Source organism: Neofelis nebulosa, chromosome X (assembly GCF_028018385.1).
Source record: "Neofelis nebulosa isolate mNeoNeb1 chromosome X, mNeoNeb1.pri, whole genome shotgun sequence".
Classification (NCBI taxonomy): Eukaryota; Metazoa; Chordata; class Mammalia; order Carnivora; family Felidae; genus Neofelis; species Neofelis nebulosa.
Window position 1 is genome coordinate 81,803,049 of NC_080800.1, and position 19,853 is coordinate 81,822,901.

Consider the following 19,853-nt stretch of genomic DNA (forward strand, 5'->3'; position numbering starts at 1 on the left):
ACCAGACCTGGGTCTAGCTGGACTACTTCCAGAAAACTCTCAGATGCCTCTTGGTCATAAGCATTATCATCCTTGATTTCTAGATGAAAAAATAACAGAGGCTCCAAGAGGTGTAGGGACTTGCTCAAGGTGAATGGAAAAGCCAGGATTCCAACCTTGTGTTCTTTCCACTACAACATAAATCAATGCAAATACTGCCATTTTAGTCACTTCTCTAGATGCTTTCTCAAATTCCCAGTGCTATATGGTTAATGTGAGATGGTTTGCTTAGTTCATTAGGAGTTATCCCAAGAGCTCTTTAGAAGGATGCCCCAGTATTGACAGCATCTTATGTCATTTCCTAATGGTAGAGTTTATTGCTTGTCTCTCCAGTTTCCTTTTGGATATGAGTGTATTCATCATGGGAGCAGTTTAATAAAGTGACAGCAATCCAATTAAAATGAAGAATTTATTTATTGCTTAAAGAACACAGGCCAGAAAACTTTAACAATACAGCTGAAAAAATAAACCCACTCAGGGTTTTTAAGGGAGTCTTCACAGGCATCACAGGCATCTGATTTTTCCTAACCTTTTCTGATGGGGGTTAGGATAAAGAGGCTCAGAATAAGGATAACAACTCAGAATTTCATCTCTGTCCTAACTATTCTCTTAGCTGTCAAATAATAACCAGACACAATCCCTAAAAACACAACAGAACAAAGATAGCAGCAGCAAGAAATCATCCCTGAGCAGGAAAGCAGCCCCTATTACCTTAACAAAGGACACAAGCTGGTGTTAACTGCTGGGAGATAGGCACTTAATTCACTGTGAGAGGTCCTAGCCTTTGGTAGAAATGATTTGTTCCATGTTTTAGGAAATATTTAAAATTAATAGAAGAAGGGAACTGAAAACATACACAAACCAGCTAGCTGTATGGCCTTCAGGCTAGACTGTCTTTGGAAAGCATGGCTGAATCATTTGATGGCACCAACAGAGCAGAGGCAATGTAAGCAATTATCAAGTTGATAAAGAGAAGGGAAGTTCTATATTGAGTTGGGATTTTAGGTCTACTGCTTTTTTATATTCTGTCCCTTTCTACACAGCTATAAACTTCAAATGTGACTAGCATAAAAAGTTTCAGATCAACAAATAACAAATGACTTCGCATACGGCAATGAAAGGGACAGAAACACGTACAATTTCATCCAGTCTTCAGTCTGGATAGTGAATCCAAGGTTCATGTGCCAGGCTGAAGGCTCTCTTACTTCTCCAAAATAGATTTCAATTGTTCCCGGAGGAAAATGAGCTGTAGGGAGAGGCAGAAAAATATGAAAAATTGCTCTGAAATCTTAGGTTCCGTTACTTGATCTAGGATTTACTTGTATGAACCAAAAAGAACTACTGTAATATGTATTTTATATGGTTATCTGAGTCTTGCAATGTTCCAAAGAACAGTGCCACAGTCAAGAATGCATGTACAACACTGCATGACGTTGTCTTTTACTGTGCCAAACTTCTAAAAAGAAGCTTTCAAATTGAATATGCTTCAAAATTAAATATGCTTCTGATAAGACTTTGCATTTCTGTGAAGAGTGTACAGAGGGATCACTGTAGCCACATTTGAAGATTTGAAGAGTGAGAAAATAAAGCAATTGGGATAGGCTTTTGTCCCACTGAACACATTGGATCTTAAACCAAGTCTTAGCTGCTGCTTCTTACCATGTTATGATACACTTGGAAACTGAACCAAAGACCTGACCAATATTTATTTATTTACCTATTTATCTATTTATCTATCTCTCTCTTTATTTATTTTACTTGGAATGGCAAAGTGACCAAAAACATTGAGAGGTATACTGTCTTTGGGACAGAGATTGGTTTTGAGTATTATTCAATTTAGGTCACTCCATACCAGTGTAGATTTTCATTCTGTGAAAGAAAGGAATGGAGCATTAGAAAGTGATCCTATGCTGCACATCACCTACCAAATTACGAGAATTGCTTCTACAGTAATTTAGAGGCTACACTCTGGTGCCGACAGGATTACAACCACTGATTGCTCCAGTTCTTTCCCTTTTGTGGGCTCTCTTTCTCACCACCCCCTAAAGGAAGGTTTTTCCCCAGGTTTGGACTTCTTGCTAAACAGTCAACCTGGCTAACTCATCTATCCCCACAGCTTCAATGATCATTTCTCTGCATGAGCCACTCTCCAATCTCCCATTTTCTAAAGTGCTTCTAACTCAACGTGCTTCCAATTTAGCTCATCATCTTCTCCATCCCCCGCCCCCAACAATTCCCTCCCTGTTGTCTTCTGTTAGTGGCACACCATTTTCCAGTTACTCAGGCTTTGGACTCCTCTTTGTTCTCCTTTTGGGCCCATGAATCCAATCAATTGTTAAGCTCTGATTCCTTCCATCACTTGCATCTTCCTCTAGTATCTCTCCACTCAACAATTTCTCCTACACACTCCTGGCAGAGACATCTTCCTGAGTCACTCCCCCGGTGAAAAAGTTTTGGTGGCTCATTATGCCCTAAACAAAAAATCTCAACTCTAGCCTGTCATCACCATCTCTGAGCCACTATGCATGCTACTTTCTATACAGAATACCCTCTTTTCCCTATCTCCTTATTAAAACCCCACTCTACCTTTTGAGGCTCCAGCCAAACATCATTTCTCTATGAACCAGCCAAACATCATTTCTCTATGAAGTCATCCCTAGTCTCTATGGACAAAAGTGAGACTTCATTCCTTTAAATTCCTGTCCCTCTCATGGATCTCTTCCCACCTGGAGGCAGAGACTGGGTTGTAAGCATTTTGTACCTCCCTACTACAGAACCTAGCTTCAAGTAGGCTATAAATGAACTAATAAGGTAAAGGAATGTGAGTGAATAAAGTTCACAGCTACATTTCCATGTTGAAAATAGCATTCCCCAATACTATTTACACGGATGAAAACAAAGATGTTTGGTTTGTGCTAAAGCAATTTGGCGTTAATTGTTCACATGGTTGTTTATGAGCAGTACTTGGTTAAGTGATTTGCTGACTGGAAGGGAATATATAGAATTCCCCTGGCTTTGCTTGTATGTGTAATGGGGATGGGGGTTGGTGTCTCTATCTTAAGAGCCCCATGCTAAGCCCATCATCATATGGCCCCCAGTTCCTTTACGATTATTACCCTCAATTTTATAGGGCTGAAGCCAGCATACATCTTCTGTACAGCTACCTGACCCTCACTTATCCTACAGTACCTTCTTTTCAGTCTTCTCACTCTCTTGTGGCTTGAAATAATACAGCTGTTCAAGTCAGAAATCTGGCATGCATCCTTAACACTTCCTTCAACACCCAGTAACTGGCCCAACTCCCATCCATTCTACCTTTAAAATATATTCTCTCATATGTGAGTGTTTGTAGCAGCATTATTCATGATGGCTAAAAGGTGGGAACAATCCAAATGTCCATCAATGGATGAATGGATAAACAAAACGTGGTGTGTGTGTATGCTTACACACATGGAATATTAGAATATTATTCACCCACAAAATGGAATAAACTACTGATACATGCCACAACATGGATTAACTCTGAAAACATTATACTAAGTGAAAGAAGCCAGATACAAAAGACCACACATTATATATGTCCTTTTAGATAAAATAAGCAGAATAGGCAAAGTAGATGAGAAGGTACATTAGTGGTTGCCTTGGTCTGGCAAGTGGTAGAAATTCAGAAGAAATGGGGAATGACTGGTATTGAATACAGGTTTCTTTTTGGGTGATGAAAATGTTCTAAAACTGATTGTGGTGATGGTGGTGCAATTCTGTGAAAATACTAAAACCATACAATTTAAATGTATGGTACGTGAATTATATCTCAACAAAGTGGTTATAAAAACATTTTTATTGCAGTTAATATATATATATATATTCTTTCCATAGCCACTGCCACCACCTTAGTTCAGGTTGTCATTTTCTCTTATTAGACTACCACACAGCCTCCTAACTGGCCTTCCTGATTCTAGTCTTGCCCCCCCCCCCTATAATCCATTCTCCGGATAAGAATCAGAGTGGTCTTTAAAAAGTTTAAATTAAATGTGACTCTCTCCAGCTTAAAACTCTTCAAGGGTTTCCCACTGCACTTAAGACTAAAACCCATCCTCCTTATCATGGCCTGCAAGGGACCATACACTATGGCCTCTGCCTACTTCTACAACCTTATGTTAAGTCATGCTCCTCCTTGCTTTAAATAGCCCAGAAGTCCTCAGAAAGGCCAGGTTCTTTCCCCCATGAGGGACCTGTCATATGCTCCACCCAAGAGGCTCTCCATTCCCTCTTCACTCAGATTGACTCTTTAGGTCTAAGCTTAAGTATCACCTCCTCAGAAAGGCCCGTCGTTTTAATTTAATTCCATTTAATTCAGGACTCCTTTTATTCAAATAGCACCACTGATGTTTTTTCCTCCTTCAAAGCACGTTTTTTTTGCCATTTGCACTTCTCCATTTGTATGTTAATTTGTTCACTGTCAATCTTCCATGCTAGACATCTCCATGAGGACAAGTACTCTGTCTTATTCAACACGGTACGTACACCTTGTACTTTTCACTTAATAGGCATTCAGTATCTGCTGAATGAGTGAATTTTCACAAAAACCTTGTTCCAACCTGCTATCCTCATTTAGAAGATTTGGTCACTACTGATCCTGTGAAAGGAACAGCCAGAAATGACTTTGGGGGTGGGGTTGGGGAGTCTTTGTATCAAATGTTTTCTGGTTGATTTGAAAACACTTCTCACCTGCTCATTTTTTTCTTTTTCCTGTAACTTAAGCTGCTCCAGCACAGACTGTAAATAACTCTGGAAAACAAATTGTATAAATGATGAATGCTGAGTCTCAAAGGAAAAGAGAACGAAGTGAGACAAAGAGTTTGGCAAATAATTTGATAAGCAAACTGTCAGTCATAACAAAAGAGCACTCTTTTTAAAGGATTCAGAGTATAAAAACTGTATCCCCTAAGTACAGAGCTATCTGATTTGATTTTATAAACCTACACACGATATTTTTTTCTTGCCTTAAAATAAATGGTTGGAATGCCTTCATGTTACCTTTTTCTAGTTTAGCACAAATCCTTTGACTGTGGCGAACTATTAAAAAAGCTGACTTGGAATTTGGTGCTGACTCATTCATTTCCCTGCACTAGGGCAGAATATTATTATTCCTAACTAGTCCTCCATGCAACATCAATACAACTGTATCTTTCAAAGTGTGTCCACATCTATTATCTCACTTGGTTAATGTAAAGGACAATATTCTAAATAGGTACAGTTCTGTGTTGAGTTACTACATTTTGATGACTACGGCTCTCCAGAAAATGAAATCTGGCAAGGAATTTTCCAGATGCTTCAGAATTTCCCTCACTATAAAAAAGGATGTAAACATGGCCTAAACATACACTTTCCTTTTGTTGAAATATATGTTAATAAAAATCAAGCAAGATATTTATTCTTGTTCAGGCATGCATCATAACATTTAAAAATGAACTTCGTTAATTTTCTTTCACTTCAATGAATACATTTTGGTACAAACAACATGATTCAATCTATGTCTTACCACTAGTTACTTAACCTCTTTGAATTTCAATTCCTTATCTATAAAATAAGATTAGCGACAGTACCTGTATTTCAGGAATGTGAGGATGAAATGAGATGATACATGTAAAATACTTAGCTCTTTTTGTGCCTTTCACATAACAGATGCTCAGTATTGGTAATCATTATCTCAAGTCTCCTTGTCTCTTCTCAAAAATTCTTGTATGAGATGATCAAAATTACTCAGATAAAAGGAAATAGGGCTATATCTTATTAGGGGTTTCTAAGAGGTTGTTTTAGGTCAAAAAATGAGTAAGAATGCTGCACAGGGATGATACGAGTTAGAAACACAAAGATGGGATTTTGAAAGTAGGATATCAAGGTAACTTTATCCCAGCCAACAAGAATTTACCTTGAGTGTCAGGTTTTCCACTTTCTTTAAGAGATCCCTCTGTCTTTGTGCTTTGCATTGAATCTCTTGGAGCTTTTTCTCCATGTAATGAATCTGCTTCTGAATATCCATGACTAACAGAGACAGACAGAAATTTTAACTAAACATAGCCCAAACTAGTGGACCAAAATCAAAGTCAACCAAAACTCCACTCCACATCTCAACTGTAATTTCTCAAACTTAGCCTTGCATGTAACACATGTTTAAAGTCAATCTTCAGCACTGCCACCCACTCTGTCCCACCTCTTTGGTTTTTCCTCCATAACTTACCTGCTGAACTGGCTCCTTCCTTTGCCTCATACTGGCCAGATGCAAAGAACTTGGCCTGTAGCTCCCTTTCCAGATCCTCTTCATAATAATCTTTCTCAACTTCATCCTCATCATCGTAGTCATCTTCTTCATCCTCTTCATCATCCTCATCCTCTTCCTCATCATCACTGTTGCTACTAGAGTCACTGAACATCTCCCGAAACATACCATATTCTATTGGTTTCAAGCAAGAGGAAGGTGAATCTATCTGAATCTTTTCAAATGACTCTTACTCAAGCTGCAGTTATCTTCCTTCCCTCAAATTCACTGGGCAACCAATGAATTTTATAAATAATTTTCTCACAGGAAGATCCTTCCCTTCCTAAGGCAATGGCAGGAAATGCAAAACACTAACATTCATTCGTGTATTCAGTGTTCAAGACATTTAGAGTATCTAAGGGCCCACAGGAATTTAGGATACCAGGGACTGATGGGAGATTAGAACAGCAGTCTAAAACCCCTGAAGCACTGAAGGAAGAGGAAAGAAAGGCCAAGGCATCCTTTTTCTGTGATTGGCCTGTGAGTCTCTGGAGAATGGTCTTCCGCACAGTCAACACCTGCCTTCTCTGAAGCTCTTGTTTTGTCTTTATTAACATACCTGATGAGAAATGACCCTGCTTATAGCCACTTATTCCTGAGGACATTGCAAAGCCTGGGATAGAGCCTTGACTTTCTATTTCTTTGGTTTCGTCTTCAGCAATGACTTCCCATCCTGAAAGGAGGGGTGGTGGTCAAGGAACAAGCAGAAAGAAAGGAGAAGGCACAGTTGAAAGGGAAGAGGTTCTCTGAGTGAAAGTGCTATTTAATTTGGTCCAACTTCAGGCCATCTGTATCTGGATTCCTAGTATGAAGAAGTACCTCCTATTGGATTACACAAGTAAATACATTTCTATTGTGTTAATTTACTATTCCTAGCTAGGAAGTAACATTTCTATAACAAAAATCTGAAGTTCAACACACCAAAATTAGTACACAAATACCAGAAGTGAGGGCTTGTCAGCAAGTACATATGGGGCGGAACAGGCTACAAGGAAAATATTTAGTATAAAAGGATACGAGCACTGAGAGCTTCAGCATCTGAACACAGTAGTCTTTTCACTTCCTTTTCCACATCAGGAGATTCAGTGTATTGAACCAAAGCAGGGGAAGTGGGGATATCAGTAATGTCATTTAACACCCTGTGTTTTGCAGGAATGCCCTGCTCCTACATACAAATGAATTCAAATAATTAGGTCTCTTTAATATCCAAATCAATTTCTACTTTAAGTAATGCTATTTATGAAGAAATCTTTGACCAGGCTCTAGGCTTCTGTATGGTAAGCTTATTTTTTTTCCCATTCAAACAAATTAACTTGAGACATTTAATCTTTTCGATCTGCAACTCTGTGTTAAAGACTTCTCTCAGAAGCACAACCCTTAGGCCTCAGTTATTAATTATTGGCCCTGACCCATACTGGCAAACAACTACAATTCCTTACTTGTTATTTAAAAGTAATTTGGCTTAAAGATCCAAATTCCCAAAGTTCACTTTTCCACATCTTTATTATTAAAGACTTTCCTATAAAAACTGGGTCTTAGCTACATGTTCTCCCTTAAATCCAATTTTAGACAATTATCTCCACAGCAACCAATTCGTCATGCTACAAATAGAAATTAGAACTTTGAGGGGGAATAAGCAATTGCAAACAACTGCTGGTAAAAGTGAATACTGGCTTCCAAAAAATGGCTCTTAAAATAAGTATCAGAGAAAAAAGCAGATTAGAATTCAAAGTCACTGGCCAAATTGTATCTTTTCCTCTAGGAGTTATCAGGCATTAAACAATAAATCCATTTTTAAGTGAACTAATTTAGTGTACCTGTATGGCAGTGGCAGTTAGAGAGGAGAATGAAGGCCAAAAAGTAACCTTTTTGATTTCTTTGATTTGCCTTAAACTAATGAGCTATGAAATAAAACACACTAAGGGTAAACAATAAAGTTATATAATGATAGCTCTACCTCAGGAAAGCTGATTTCTTCAATTTGTTTGAAATCAGTGAGCTATGAAATAAAACACAATAAACAATGAAGTTATTATTACAACCGTTCTACTTCACTAAAGCTTAAAGGATTCTAAAATTACTCTTAATTTAGTTTTACATTTAGTAGGCACTCAATAAGTACTGTTGACTGACAGTATAAAAGCCAAGGCAACTGTGTTCATGGAGTGAAAGATTCAACATAGTAAAGCTGTCAATTATCCCCAAATTGATATATAGGTTCAATGCAATTCCTACCAAAATTCCAACAAGGTTTTTATAGACATAGAAAATTTGTTCTAAACTTCAAACTTACAAAAAAAATTTATATGGAAAGGTACAGGCTCTAGAATGACTAAAACAATCTTGACAAAAATAAAATGAGAACAGTCTTCCTCATTTCAACATTTATTATATAGCTACACTGTGATATCAGTAGAAGGATCAACACACAGATTAATGGAACAGAATAGGGAACCCAGCTGATTTTGACAAGGTGCAAAAAACAATACAATGGAGGAAGGAGTCTTTTTAATAAATGGTGCTGGGGCAACTGGATATGCAAAGGCAAAAAAAAAAAAAAAAACCTTGAACTAAACACCACATTTTTTACAAAAATTAGCTCAAAAATGGATTTCAGGCGTATATGTAAAATGTAAAACTTTTAGAAAAAAATAAGAGAAAATCTTCAGGATCTGGGCTAGGCAAAGAGTTCTTAAACTTGACACAAAGGAAAGATCCTTAAAAGGAAAGATCTATAGGGGCACCTAGGTGGCCAAATATGTAAGGAGCCCAAGTGTTAATCGATGGATGAATGGATAGAGAAGATATGGTAGGGGTAGCTGGGTGGGTCAGTCAGTTAAGTGACTGGCTCTTGATTTCAGCTGAGGTCATGATCTCATGGTTCGTGGGTTTGAGTCCCACATTGGGCTCTGCGCTGACAGTGCAGAGCTTGGGATTCTCTGTCATCCTCGCTCTCTGCCCCTCCCCCACTAACTCTCTATCTCTCTCTCCTAAAATAAATAAACATTAAAAAAAGGAAAAATCTGTAAGTTGGACTTAATCAAACAAAAAACCTTTGCTCTTTGAAAGATCCTATGGAGAAGAGGAAAAGACAAGCTACAGACTAGGAGAAAATATTTGCAAATTTCTACATATCTGACAAAAGACTAATATTTGGAATATTAAAAGAACTCTTAAAACTCAACAATAAATAAATCCACTTAGGAAACAGGCAAAGGGCATGAACAGACACTTCACTGAAGTGGATATATGGATGGCAAAATAAAAAAAAAACACATGAGATGTTCAACATCATTAGCTATCAGGGAAATGCAAATTAATACCACAACAAGGTTACTACACATCTATCAGATGGCTAAAATAAAAAAGAGTGACAAACACCTAATTCTGGTGAGGACTTAGAGTAAGTGGATCACAGGTACAGTCTAGTGGGAAGATATCATGTTATAGCCACTTTGGAAACAGTATGGTAGTTTCTCATAAAATTGAACATTCAAGTACCATATGACCCAGCAATAGCACCGCTGCACATTTATCCCAAAGAAATGAATACTTATGTTGACACAAAAACCTGCATGTAGCTTTATTTATAATGGTAAAAAACTGAAAACAACCCAGACGTCCTTCAGTGGGTGAACAGTTAAACAAGCTGGGGTATGTGCATACCCTGGAATACTACTCAGCAATAACAGGAATGAAGTACTGATACATGCAACAACTTGCATGGATCTTAAGGGAATTATGGTTAGTGGGGGAAAAAAAGCCAGCATTAAATGTTACACATTGTATGAGTCCATTTATATGACATTCTCAAAGTGACAACACTACAGAGATGGAGAACATACTAGTGTTGGCCAGGGGTTAGAGACGGAGGGGTGGGGTAGGAGGGAGGTAAATGTGACTATAAAAGGGCAAGATGAGGGATCCTTGTGGTAACAAAACTGCACAGTATTTTGACTGTGTAGATGGATACATGAACATACATATGGGAAAAAACTGCATAGAACTACATGCACACATACACACACACAAGTATAAGTAAAACTGGAGAAATTTGAGTAAGATTGGTGAATTGTGATAATGTCAATTTACTGTTTGTGATATTGTACTATAGTTTTGCAAAAAATTACAATGGGGAAAACTGGATAAAGGGTACATAGCATCTCTCTTTTATTTCTTACAACTGCATGTGAACCTACAATTATTTCAAAATAAAAAGTTAATTATAGGGGCGCCTGGGTGGCTCAGTTGGTTAAGCATCTGATTCTTGGTATCAGCTCAGGTCATGATCTCATGGGGTTTGTGAAATTGGGTCCCGAGTAGGGCTCTGTGCTGACAGTGTGGAGCCTGCTTGAGATTCATTCTCATTCCTTCTCTCTCTCTCTCTCTCCCCCTCTCTGCCCAACCCCTCCCCCACATACACACATGTGCTCCCTCTCTCTCTCTCTCAAAATACGTAAACATTTTTTTTAAAAGTTAATTAAAAAAAGCAGACAAACTACAATATTCCTGTAGCTTGCCCAAGATTCTACAAATTGGAGGTAAGGCTAGGAATAGAACCACAATTTCCAAGTCTCAGGTTCTAGATGGGTTCACTTTAAAACTAGATTTTGCAGGGCACCTGGGTGGAAGCCTCCAACTCTTGGTTTCGGCTCAGGTCATGATCTCATGGTTTCGTGGATTCGAGCCCCACATTGGTCTCTGTGCTGGCAATGTGGAGCCTGGTTGGGATTCTCTCTCTCTCCCTTTCTCTCTGCCCCTACCCGATTCATACCGTCTCTGTCTCTCTCAAAATAAATAAATAAACTTTAAAACTAGATTTTGCAATTGAAAGCAAAGCATTAGCAGAAGTTTCAAATTCATGACACATCCAGATCCCTAAATGATCAGGTCTGTTTCTGTTCACTATATACTCCGAACTGCTACCACACAGTGCCTGGCATTTAGCTCATAATCGATGTTTACTGAACATAAAAATCAGTGAACAAATTAATCCCCAACTAACTCCTCTTCTAATCCACCCAGTAGACACAGAAATAGCATGCAACTAACCTTTTTTGTTGTTTTGCGGAACCTTTTCTTTCTGACATTCTTAAGTGGTGGAGTAACTAAAATAAATTCAACATGGTGAAATGTATATATGACTGTTGGTAGTCACATATCTATCTGAATTTGACAAAGAGAAAGCCACTGGCTCACGACATGACCCGTTCCTTTAAGAGTGTCTGGATGTCTAATGAACCAAACACCTAAGTGTGGTAACAGGTCCCTGGCTCACAAGTAATTAGGATTCAGTAGATTAAATGTAGTCAGCCAAACTAAGCAAGGGACTGGTGACTTACTGCCATGCTTCCAGACATATTTTTGCTCTCTCTCTTTTTCATTTTTCATGACTGCGTTAAGGTCAGTAGAGGTAACTGATTCTTCCAGAGAAGAGTGGAGATCATCATCAGCAGTGCACACAAGCATCTACATTTAACACAGATGAAGAAGTTGACTATGGTCACGAATCCTGGATTAGAAATGAATCATGATCATTTTTACTACCAGAAATCCTGGAGCATAGTAAGCAGTAAGGAGGATAGTACTTGGCATTTCCAGAAAGCCAAGTATTACATATACATGCATATTAATTCTCTCTCTCTTTCTCTGTCTGTCTCTGCAACACTGTATATGGATTCTAGATTTTGTTTTTATTTGTTTGTTTTTAGCTCAAGTACTTACCACTTCAGAGGGAATATGTTAAGAACAAATAGATCTTAGTATTTTGATTTAGAAGGCAAACAAGAAATCAACAGTTGAGATGATGAAAAAAACAAATATAAATCTCCAGAATTAACAGCATCTTGCTTTAGCAGAAAGTTCAGAAGAAGATCCCAGATCCTCATTTTTTTTTTCAGATGACAATCATCATAAATGGCAAACCTGAACCTTTTTTTATATAAAAGCTATCTGGATAAAAGTCAAAAGTTATGGATCAAATACCAAACCAGAACATGACACTGTATTCCTGTGCAATTGAGCTGTGAATTAGAAATGATAAGCAGCCATTCACCAAGTGGAAAGGACTACTGAAAGAAAGAGAAAAGTAGGGAGAAAGGGATTCCTCGAAGGATGTAAGAACTAGTAGATTAAGAAAACTCATCCATACCTGAGAAATATCTGCTGTCTTATAAAAAGTTTTTTTATCAAGAGTTTTCAGGCTTCCGATAATGCAAGGCAAATCAACCAGCTTAGCAGTTAGTGAGACATCTTCTACATCAACAACTGCATGACGTCCATCAGCTGAAGAGAGGCAGGAAAAATTAAAGCCAACATCTTCCCAATGTACTCTTAAGCATCCTGGGGTTTAAGTAACGAAGACTTAAGTGGGACAGGCCAGTCTTTCAGCAAAACCTACTATTTCTCATAATGCTAGAATTGTGTATGTAATTGGTAACTTCCCAGAGAAAAGAAGGCAGGGTATATGGAGCTCTTTTTTCTCAGTTTACTCTACTGGATCAAAAGTAGCTAAGTCTCTTTGTAATCATTGTGAACTAAATGTGGATGAAGTGGCGAATGTTTCATTCTCATCCTGAAAGGCAAACTCCATTCTTTCAACCCCATTCATTTTGACCCCATTAGAAGCACTCAATTATGTCATTGTACATGGGTATTTTCAAAGGGTCAAGTGAAGGAAGGGGTGATCCCAGAAAGGTGCTAGTATATCTGAAGTTATAATCTCTAGTTAGCTTCACCAAGATAAGATTCTACACAATATCCATACACTGTAGGAATATATATATTCATATACTGACAACTCTGAATCCTGCCCAGATGTCTCTAACTTTTGCTCGTCCCTTAACACAAGAGGATTCAAGTAAAATCTTCTAATATTAAGTGAAAAAATAAAAATGCAGAAAGATGCTGGACGTGGTGCTTTAATTCTTTCAATTAACTTGAAAGATGTAGGGGATTTAAATGTTGGTATCATGAATAAAAATTTTGTCTGTAAGGAAACAAGGAGAAACAATTATTATTAGTTATCTTTGGCATTAATGTTGGGGCACTGCAAGGAGAGTTTCACTCCTCTTTTTGAACTTTTATACTTAAATTTTTTTTTTCCTTTTTGATCAAACTGGCTAGTGGTTTATCAATTTTGTTGATTCTTTCAAAGAACCAGCTTCTGGTTTCATTTATCTGTTCTGGGGTTTTTTGTTTGTTTGTTTGTTTGTTTTGGTTTCGATAGCATTAATTTCTGCTCTAATCTGTATTATTTCCTGTCTTCTTCTGGTTATATTTAAATTTTCTAACCATGAACTTGTATTACCTTTTTTAGAATGTCAATAAGGGCTACCTGAGTGATGGGATTATAAGCCATTTAAAATTTTCTTCTTTATATACTTCTCTGTATTTAAAAATCCTAATAAATATTATTCAAAAGAGAGAAAAATATGTCACTGTTATAAAAAAAAAAGTACAGGACATTCATTTATCATTACCCTCAACAGTCAGAAATCACAAAGTTTGTATGTAAGAGACAAACAGAAGTATACAAATCTCACCGTTGACCTCCCGCCAATTCTTCCTTATACACAGTATAATAATTACCTCAAATTACATAATTTCTACTTCCTTTCCTCAAAAAGAAGATATGAGAGTGACTTAAGCCTCTATTAGGGTCTTCAAGGCAGAGACCATATTCTGCTCTTTGTCTCATCCTTAGTATCTAGTATAGTGTCTGGCACATAGCAATCCCTTAATAAATTAACTGTTCAATGTATGGTAGACGGGTATTTACTACTTACAAGATAAGTCAATTTTTAGTTTATCCTTCATGGCAACACTTCCAGAATGTACCATCTTCCTGACAGTAAATGCATGTTCCTAAAAAGGAGGTAGATTGAAAAATCAGAAGGATGAATTGTCTACTTGGCAGCTAATAGATGTATTACAGACAGTCCTCCCTTAAATAAAACCTTAAATCTCCCAAATGTTAGGAACAGTGTCATGTACCATGACATATGGTGCGCTAAGTCAAGTTAGGATGAGGCTGACTCTAATCTCATTGTTGGTTTTTAGTAGCTACAGTTAATGCCTTCTTCAAGCCCTACATTCCTGCCTCTCACTGCTGCCCTTCAATTGTAGTTGCTAAGTAAAGGCTTAGCTGCAGTTTACTGGGTATATTAATTAGCCCTAATTGGGGAAATATCTTTCTGAAGGTCGTCCTTAATACAACATTCTTAGATTAAATACTACTTGAATGCAGGTATCAATGGGGGAAGAGACCTTAACACAATGTTCAGATGAGCTTCAACAGCCTTGCATGGTGATGAATTTGAGGAAATAGTGATGGTCCCTTTCACTGCCCCTTTTGAGGTGACAGAAAGGATTTTAAAGGAGTCTTATCATGGCTGTTCAGTGAACAGGCTGTTAGCACCTCTGGTAAGTCACTGGATCCCTCACTGTCACAGCCCTTTGCTAGGAAATCAACCCACAGGATAGGTGGCATATGCAGGATGAAAGAATTCTGCTAAAAGAGTACACACTAGAATAGGACTGTATAATAAAACGTGATTCCTGGGAAACAAGTGTTCTTAATTTTTATAGCCTACCTTAAATAGAAATGCTACAGAATCCAAGCAGAGCTAATACATATGCACTGAAGATATGTGGTCTGAGATACAAGGGTTTCTTACCAGTGGGAGACGCAATATAAACTGGTTCTCAAGTTCCTGAGGAGGTTCATCCTGGCTTTTACTCATCTCTTGTTTTTGAGTTCATGAAAGCAAACACAAAATATCAAGTGACCAAAAACTCATCTTGCCCCCTCTGCTGACCACTTCTGGTAGTACTGGTTACATTACACAAGATCTTGCCCACAACCCTCACTGAAACATTGTGTGTACAGCTCTGAAGTACCTTACGTGACATAACTTGATTATTTCTAAAAGTCACTTGATCTCCCTTCCAATATATGTAGACTTTCCAAGGATAGCCCAAATTACATGATAACAAATGAAGTAAAGTTGTTATGGAACATGATTTAGTCTTCTTTTTTTTTTTTTAATTTTTTACATTTATTTATTTTTGAGAGACAGAGAGAGAGCACGAGCAGGTGAGGGGCAGAGAGAGAGGGAGACAAAGAATCCGAAGCAGGTTCCAGGTTCCAAGCTATCAGCACAGAGCCCAATGTAGGGCTCAAACTCACAGGCCATGAGATCATGACCTGAGCTGAAGTCGGACGTTTAACCAACTGAGCCACCCAGGCACCCCTAGTCTTCTTAATGATATTGCTAGACTCTAAGGTAAAGGACTACAATTCATCAGCGCCATGATGGCTACCGAAGCAAACTACATGCCTCTGCAGGGAAGAGTGCCAAAGTCCAGAATCAACCAAAACCACAGGCACAAGTGTTCTATGATGATTTGAAGGAAAAAAGAGCTTAATTTTTAATATTTCATTCACTTTAATGGATTGGTATGAATTAAGCCCAAGGGAGAGCAGGCAGGTTCTATGACTCTAAAGTCAGCATCAACAATTCTGAACTACTTTGTTTAAAAGTTAGGAGTCCAGTTCTTACGACAAGGCTATCTATATGAGTACACTTAGGTTCATGGAATGGGCACTTTCTTGAAGGGGTGATATGATAGATCATAAAATCCAATTTAATTTATTCATTATTAACATTCACTGTGGACATTCTATATGGCAGGCACTTCATTGAGTGCATTAGGTCTATTATTTTATTTAATCTGCACAACTACCACTTACTTGAAATACCCCTAAGAAGTTATTTAAAGGAATTCTAAGATGGATCCTTTTATTTAAAAAATAAATAAATATTTATTTATACTGGGTGGCTCAGTCGGTTAAGCGGCCAACTTCGGCTCAGATCATGATCTCACGGTCCGTGAGTTCAAGCCCCGCGTCCCTGGAGCCTGTTTCGGATTCTGTGTCTCCCTCTCTCTGACCCTCCCCTGTTCATGCTCTGTCTCTCCCTGTCTCAAAAATAAATAAACCGTTAAAAAATTTTTTTTAATTTAAAAAATAAAAAAAAACTTCTGTAAAGTGAATAATCCCATCCAAGTTGATTTTTATTTTTAATCTTATTTTCCAGCTATTTGGGAAAAATCTGTAGTGGCTTGCACGTTGTGTTTTAGGGCTCACACTTCTGAGGAAATTTTTTCTCAAAAGGTAGAAAGAAAGCAATATACATATATGAAAATAGACAAGATCTTCCTATGTTCTAAGGACATTATGCTACATACCAAGTTATAAAATCTTGTATTTTAAATTAGATTAAAATCTCCAGTTAACCACAGCTCCCTAATACTCTGTAAACCATTTGAATCTCACTTAAAAGAATTGCAACCCTTTTTAAAAACACTTAAAGTGAGTCTGAGACCCTATTATGGTGAAATCATTCACCAGTCCTTTAGTGTGACTTCAGAAACCACCAGAAAGGCATAGAAAGCAAGAGAGGTCAGCAGCAGAAAAGGAGACACCCAGGATGAGAGGAGAGAGATGGATTATTTGTGATAGTCATTTATTTTCTTCCTGCTTCATACAGATACATACACACACACACACAGATACACACACACATACACACACACATACAAAATCTAAATGTGAACATAACAAAAATTTAATTAAAATAAAGTAAATTAAATAAAAACCTTGGGGCTGGGCACATTGCCTAACAGAACGGACAGTTGCAAACACAAGGTTGGGAGCAGAAATACAGATTATTTGAAGAACTAGCTGCTAAACAAGATTTTATCAGATCAGAAATAACTTTTAGATTTTTCAGAACTAAGACTAAGGTATTTTGTTCATTTCAATGCCTTACTGGCAACTCCTCTCAATATAAAGGAAAGAATGCAAGAATTGAAACTATTTCAGAGAAGGTGGACAACCTCAGTTGAAATGAGTCTTAGTTATTTTTAAAATTTGTTACTTTCATCTACCCAATGAACCGGTTGTATTGTATTTATTTTTAAAAAAGGCATCCATTTTTTTTTTCAGACAAGCACTCTTTAATAAGTAATTAAACTAAACAGGACCACTCTCCACCCCCAGCTCCATCTCGTTTCAGCGGAATCAGGATTGGAATTAGAATTATAGCTAGCTGGAGGGTGCCTAACAGCATGCTCCAGGCAGCACAAGTCAGCACAAGCCTAAATTGGTATTTTCTCAAGTTCATAGCCACTGGCTGCAATATGAGGCAATGACCACTTCATCCTTATCCCAGGAGCGCTAAGCTTCCAAGGAAGAGTCCAGCTCCTAGGCTTTGATCCAATTTCCCTGGAAAATCTCCCGTGGGACCAAGGGGCCCCGAGCCTTCGCGCCTCGCCGTCCAGGCGGGCTGGATAAGGAAGTCCGGTGCGCGGGAGCTGGGCGCTGACCCGCCCGGGAGCCCTCTGACCTCCCTACTCACCCGCTCCTCCTTGATTTACGCCAGGACCGGAAAGCCTGCGCAGACACTCTTCCCCAGAGTGGGGGTGGGGGACGGGTTCCGGAGGGGGCGTGAGTGGGCTCCCGGGCGGCGGGCGTGGGTGGGCTCCCGGGCTGCGGGCGTGGAGGCGGGCTGCAGGCCGACGGCGTTGGCGACAGGTAGGAGCCGCGCGCGCCGCCCCTCCCCGCCTAGCCACGCCTCCGCGACCTGGCCCCCGACCGGACCGGCGGGTGGCCTCGAAGCAGCGGCCAGTTCACCGCATGCAGAGCTGGAAGGTTTGAAAGGCGCTGAGCGCAGCGCAGTGTGGGGGTGGGGGAACCTTGCCGAGCATAGTTTCAAAACCAATTCCTTTTACAGGGGGGCGACCTTCAGGGAGGCCGCGGGAGTGTTACCGGTGCGCAGTGATATTTGTAAAAGGGGTGGCACATTCAGTTGCTCTTCGAATCCGTTAAGTTGGCCAGATTTGTCCCTTAGCAAGACGACCTCGCCTGGTGACAAACAGGCCGCCACGCAAAACCATTAAATAATTACAATCCGCGCCCAAACCACTCTTACATAATTAGCCTTTCCCTGTTCCTCAAGAGCGTCACTAGAGTACATCTTTTGGACAGGGACACACGTGACACTGATTATTTCTCCTGAAGGGAGTCTCAGTCCAAAGAGACTTCTAGTAGTTCACTTCCCCCAAAGAATTCTCTTAACTTGTGAGGGAAAAAAAATTTAACACCACTTACCTGTCCCTTCCAGTAAGTTTTCCTCAGGAGTTTTGGCAGCAATGTCGGTGCCGCCATCGACATCGGCTTGGGTGCCATCGGCAGAAGTTTGGGTGCCTTCATTGGTGGCAGTTTCGGCCCCCAGGTCGCCAAAGTATTCAGCTCCGCTGTCTTCAGGAATTTGGGGATCTTGTGAGTCCGTTACTTCTGATGTTGAAGCTGTTGGTGTTGAATCACTTTCGAAAGAATTGGGAGGCTCCTCCTCACTGTACTCCATGGTCGACCCGTGGAGATTGTAAAATGGCTTCCCGTTCAGTCATGTGACCTTGGAGGTTCCAGAAGTTTCATAAAATGATGTCAAAGGTATCCTACTTAAAGACATAGGTATAATATTAGAGACATTAGGGGTCCCGGTTAAAGATGGTAGCTGTGAAATCTCTACTTCCTAATATGCATCTAAACTGAATTGTAAGGGACAAATATGTTTGGAAGACTATTGTACAATAATTTCTTCTGGATACAAGATTTTTTTAAAAAATCATATCCGTGAAGCTGAATTATCAGAGTTTCAGACCTAGACAAAACTGTTTTGATCCCTTTTGGAATCCATCTGCTGATCTTTACATCAAGGGTTGAAATACAAAATTGACCAATGAAACTCATTTTTTCATGTAGTGTAGTATGTTCTTAAAGGCATTTATATAAAAAAAATAATTCTTTAATAACTCAAAGGAAAACTTCCATTTTCAGTAACTGAAATAGCTGAGTAATTATTTTTTGAATCATACAGACCATGTGAATTATTTAATTAACTTTCCTTGTGATGGCTGCTAGGAAGCTCAGAACCTATTTTGCAACCCAAATCTACCAACTGTGAACTTTATTGGCATATGCTGTTCTTTCTGTTATATTAAATAACGATATTCTCTCCCAATTCCCTATTTTTATCTTGTAACACTGAAACCTGCTTCAAAACATTCTTTATTTTTTATTTATTTCTTTTTAAAGCTAATCTCTACACCTAACATGGGGCTTGAACTCACAACCTGGGGATCAAGAGTCACATGTCCTACAGACTCAGCCAGCCAAGGCACCCCTCTTTTTCTTAAAAAGAGAATCAGAAGGGCACCTGACTGGCTCAGTTGGTAGATCATGCACCTCTTGATCTTGGGGGTTGTGAGTTTGAGCCCCACATTTGAGTGTAGAAATTACTTTAAAAATATTAAAAGAGTGAGATATAAGTAATAAATAAAAATAGTACCCTGACAGAAGTGTCACAGGGAACATCCCTGTAGGTAGAGTAAGGAAATATAGTAACTGTTCAGGTATAAATTTGATCTT

General features: G+C 38.8%; 1 protein-coding gene across 1 annotated transcript; it reads right to left on the bottom strand.

The window, feature by feature from the left end:
- Positions 1-434: 434 nt before the first annotated feature.
- Positions 435-18,828, bottom strand: TAF7L (TATA-box binding protein associated factor 7 like). The gene is made up of 13 exons (XM_058713266.1): positions 18,534-18,828; positions 15,037-15,104; positions 14,146-14,224; positions 12,510-12,643; positions 11,701-11,827; positions 11,411-11,466; positions 8,316-8,357; positions 7,376-7,523; positions 6,918-7,031; positions 6,281-6,493; positions 5,972-6,084; positions 4,768-4,827; positions 435-1,285 (listed from the first exon to the last, which is right to left on the bottom strand). Exons 1-13 carry the CDS (start codon positions 18,787-18,789, stop codon positions 1,241-1,243), a joined length of 1,455 nt encoding a protein of 484 aa, XP_058569249.1. The 5' UTR covers positions 18,790-18,828; the 3' UTR covers positions 435-1,240.
- Between the last annotated feature and the right edge of the window lie 1,025 nt (positions 18,829-19,853).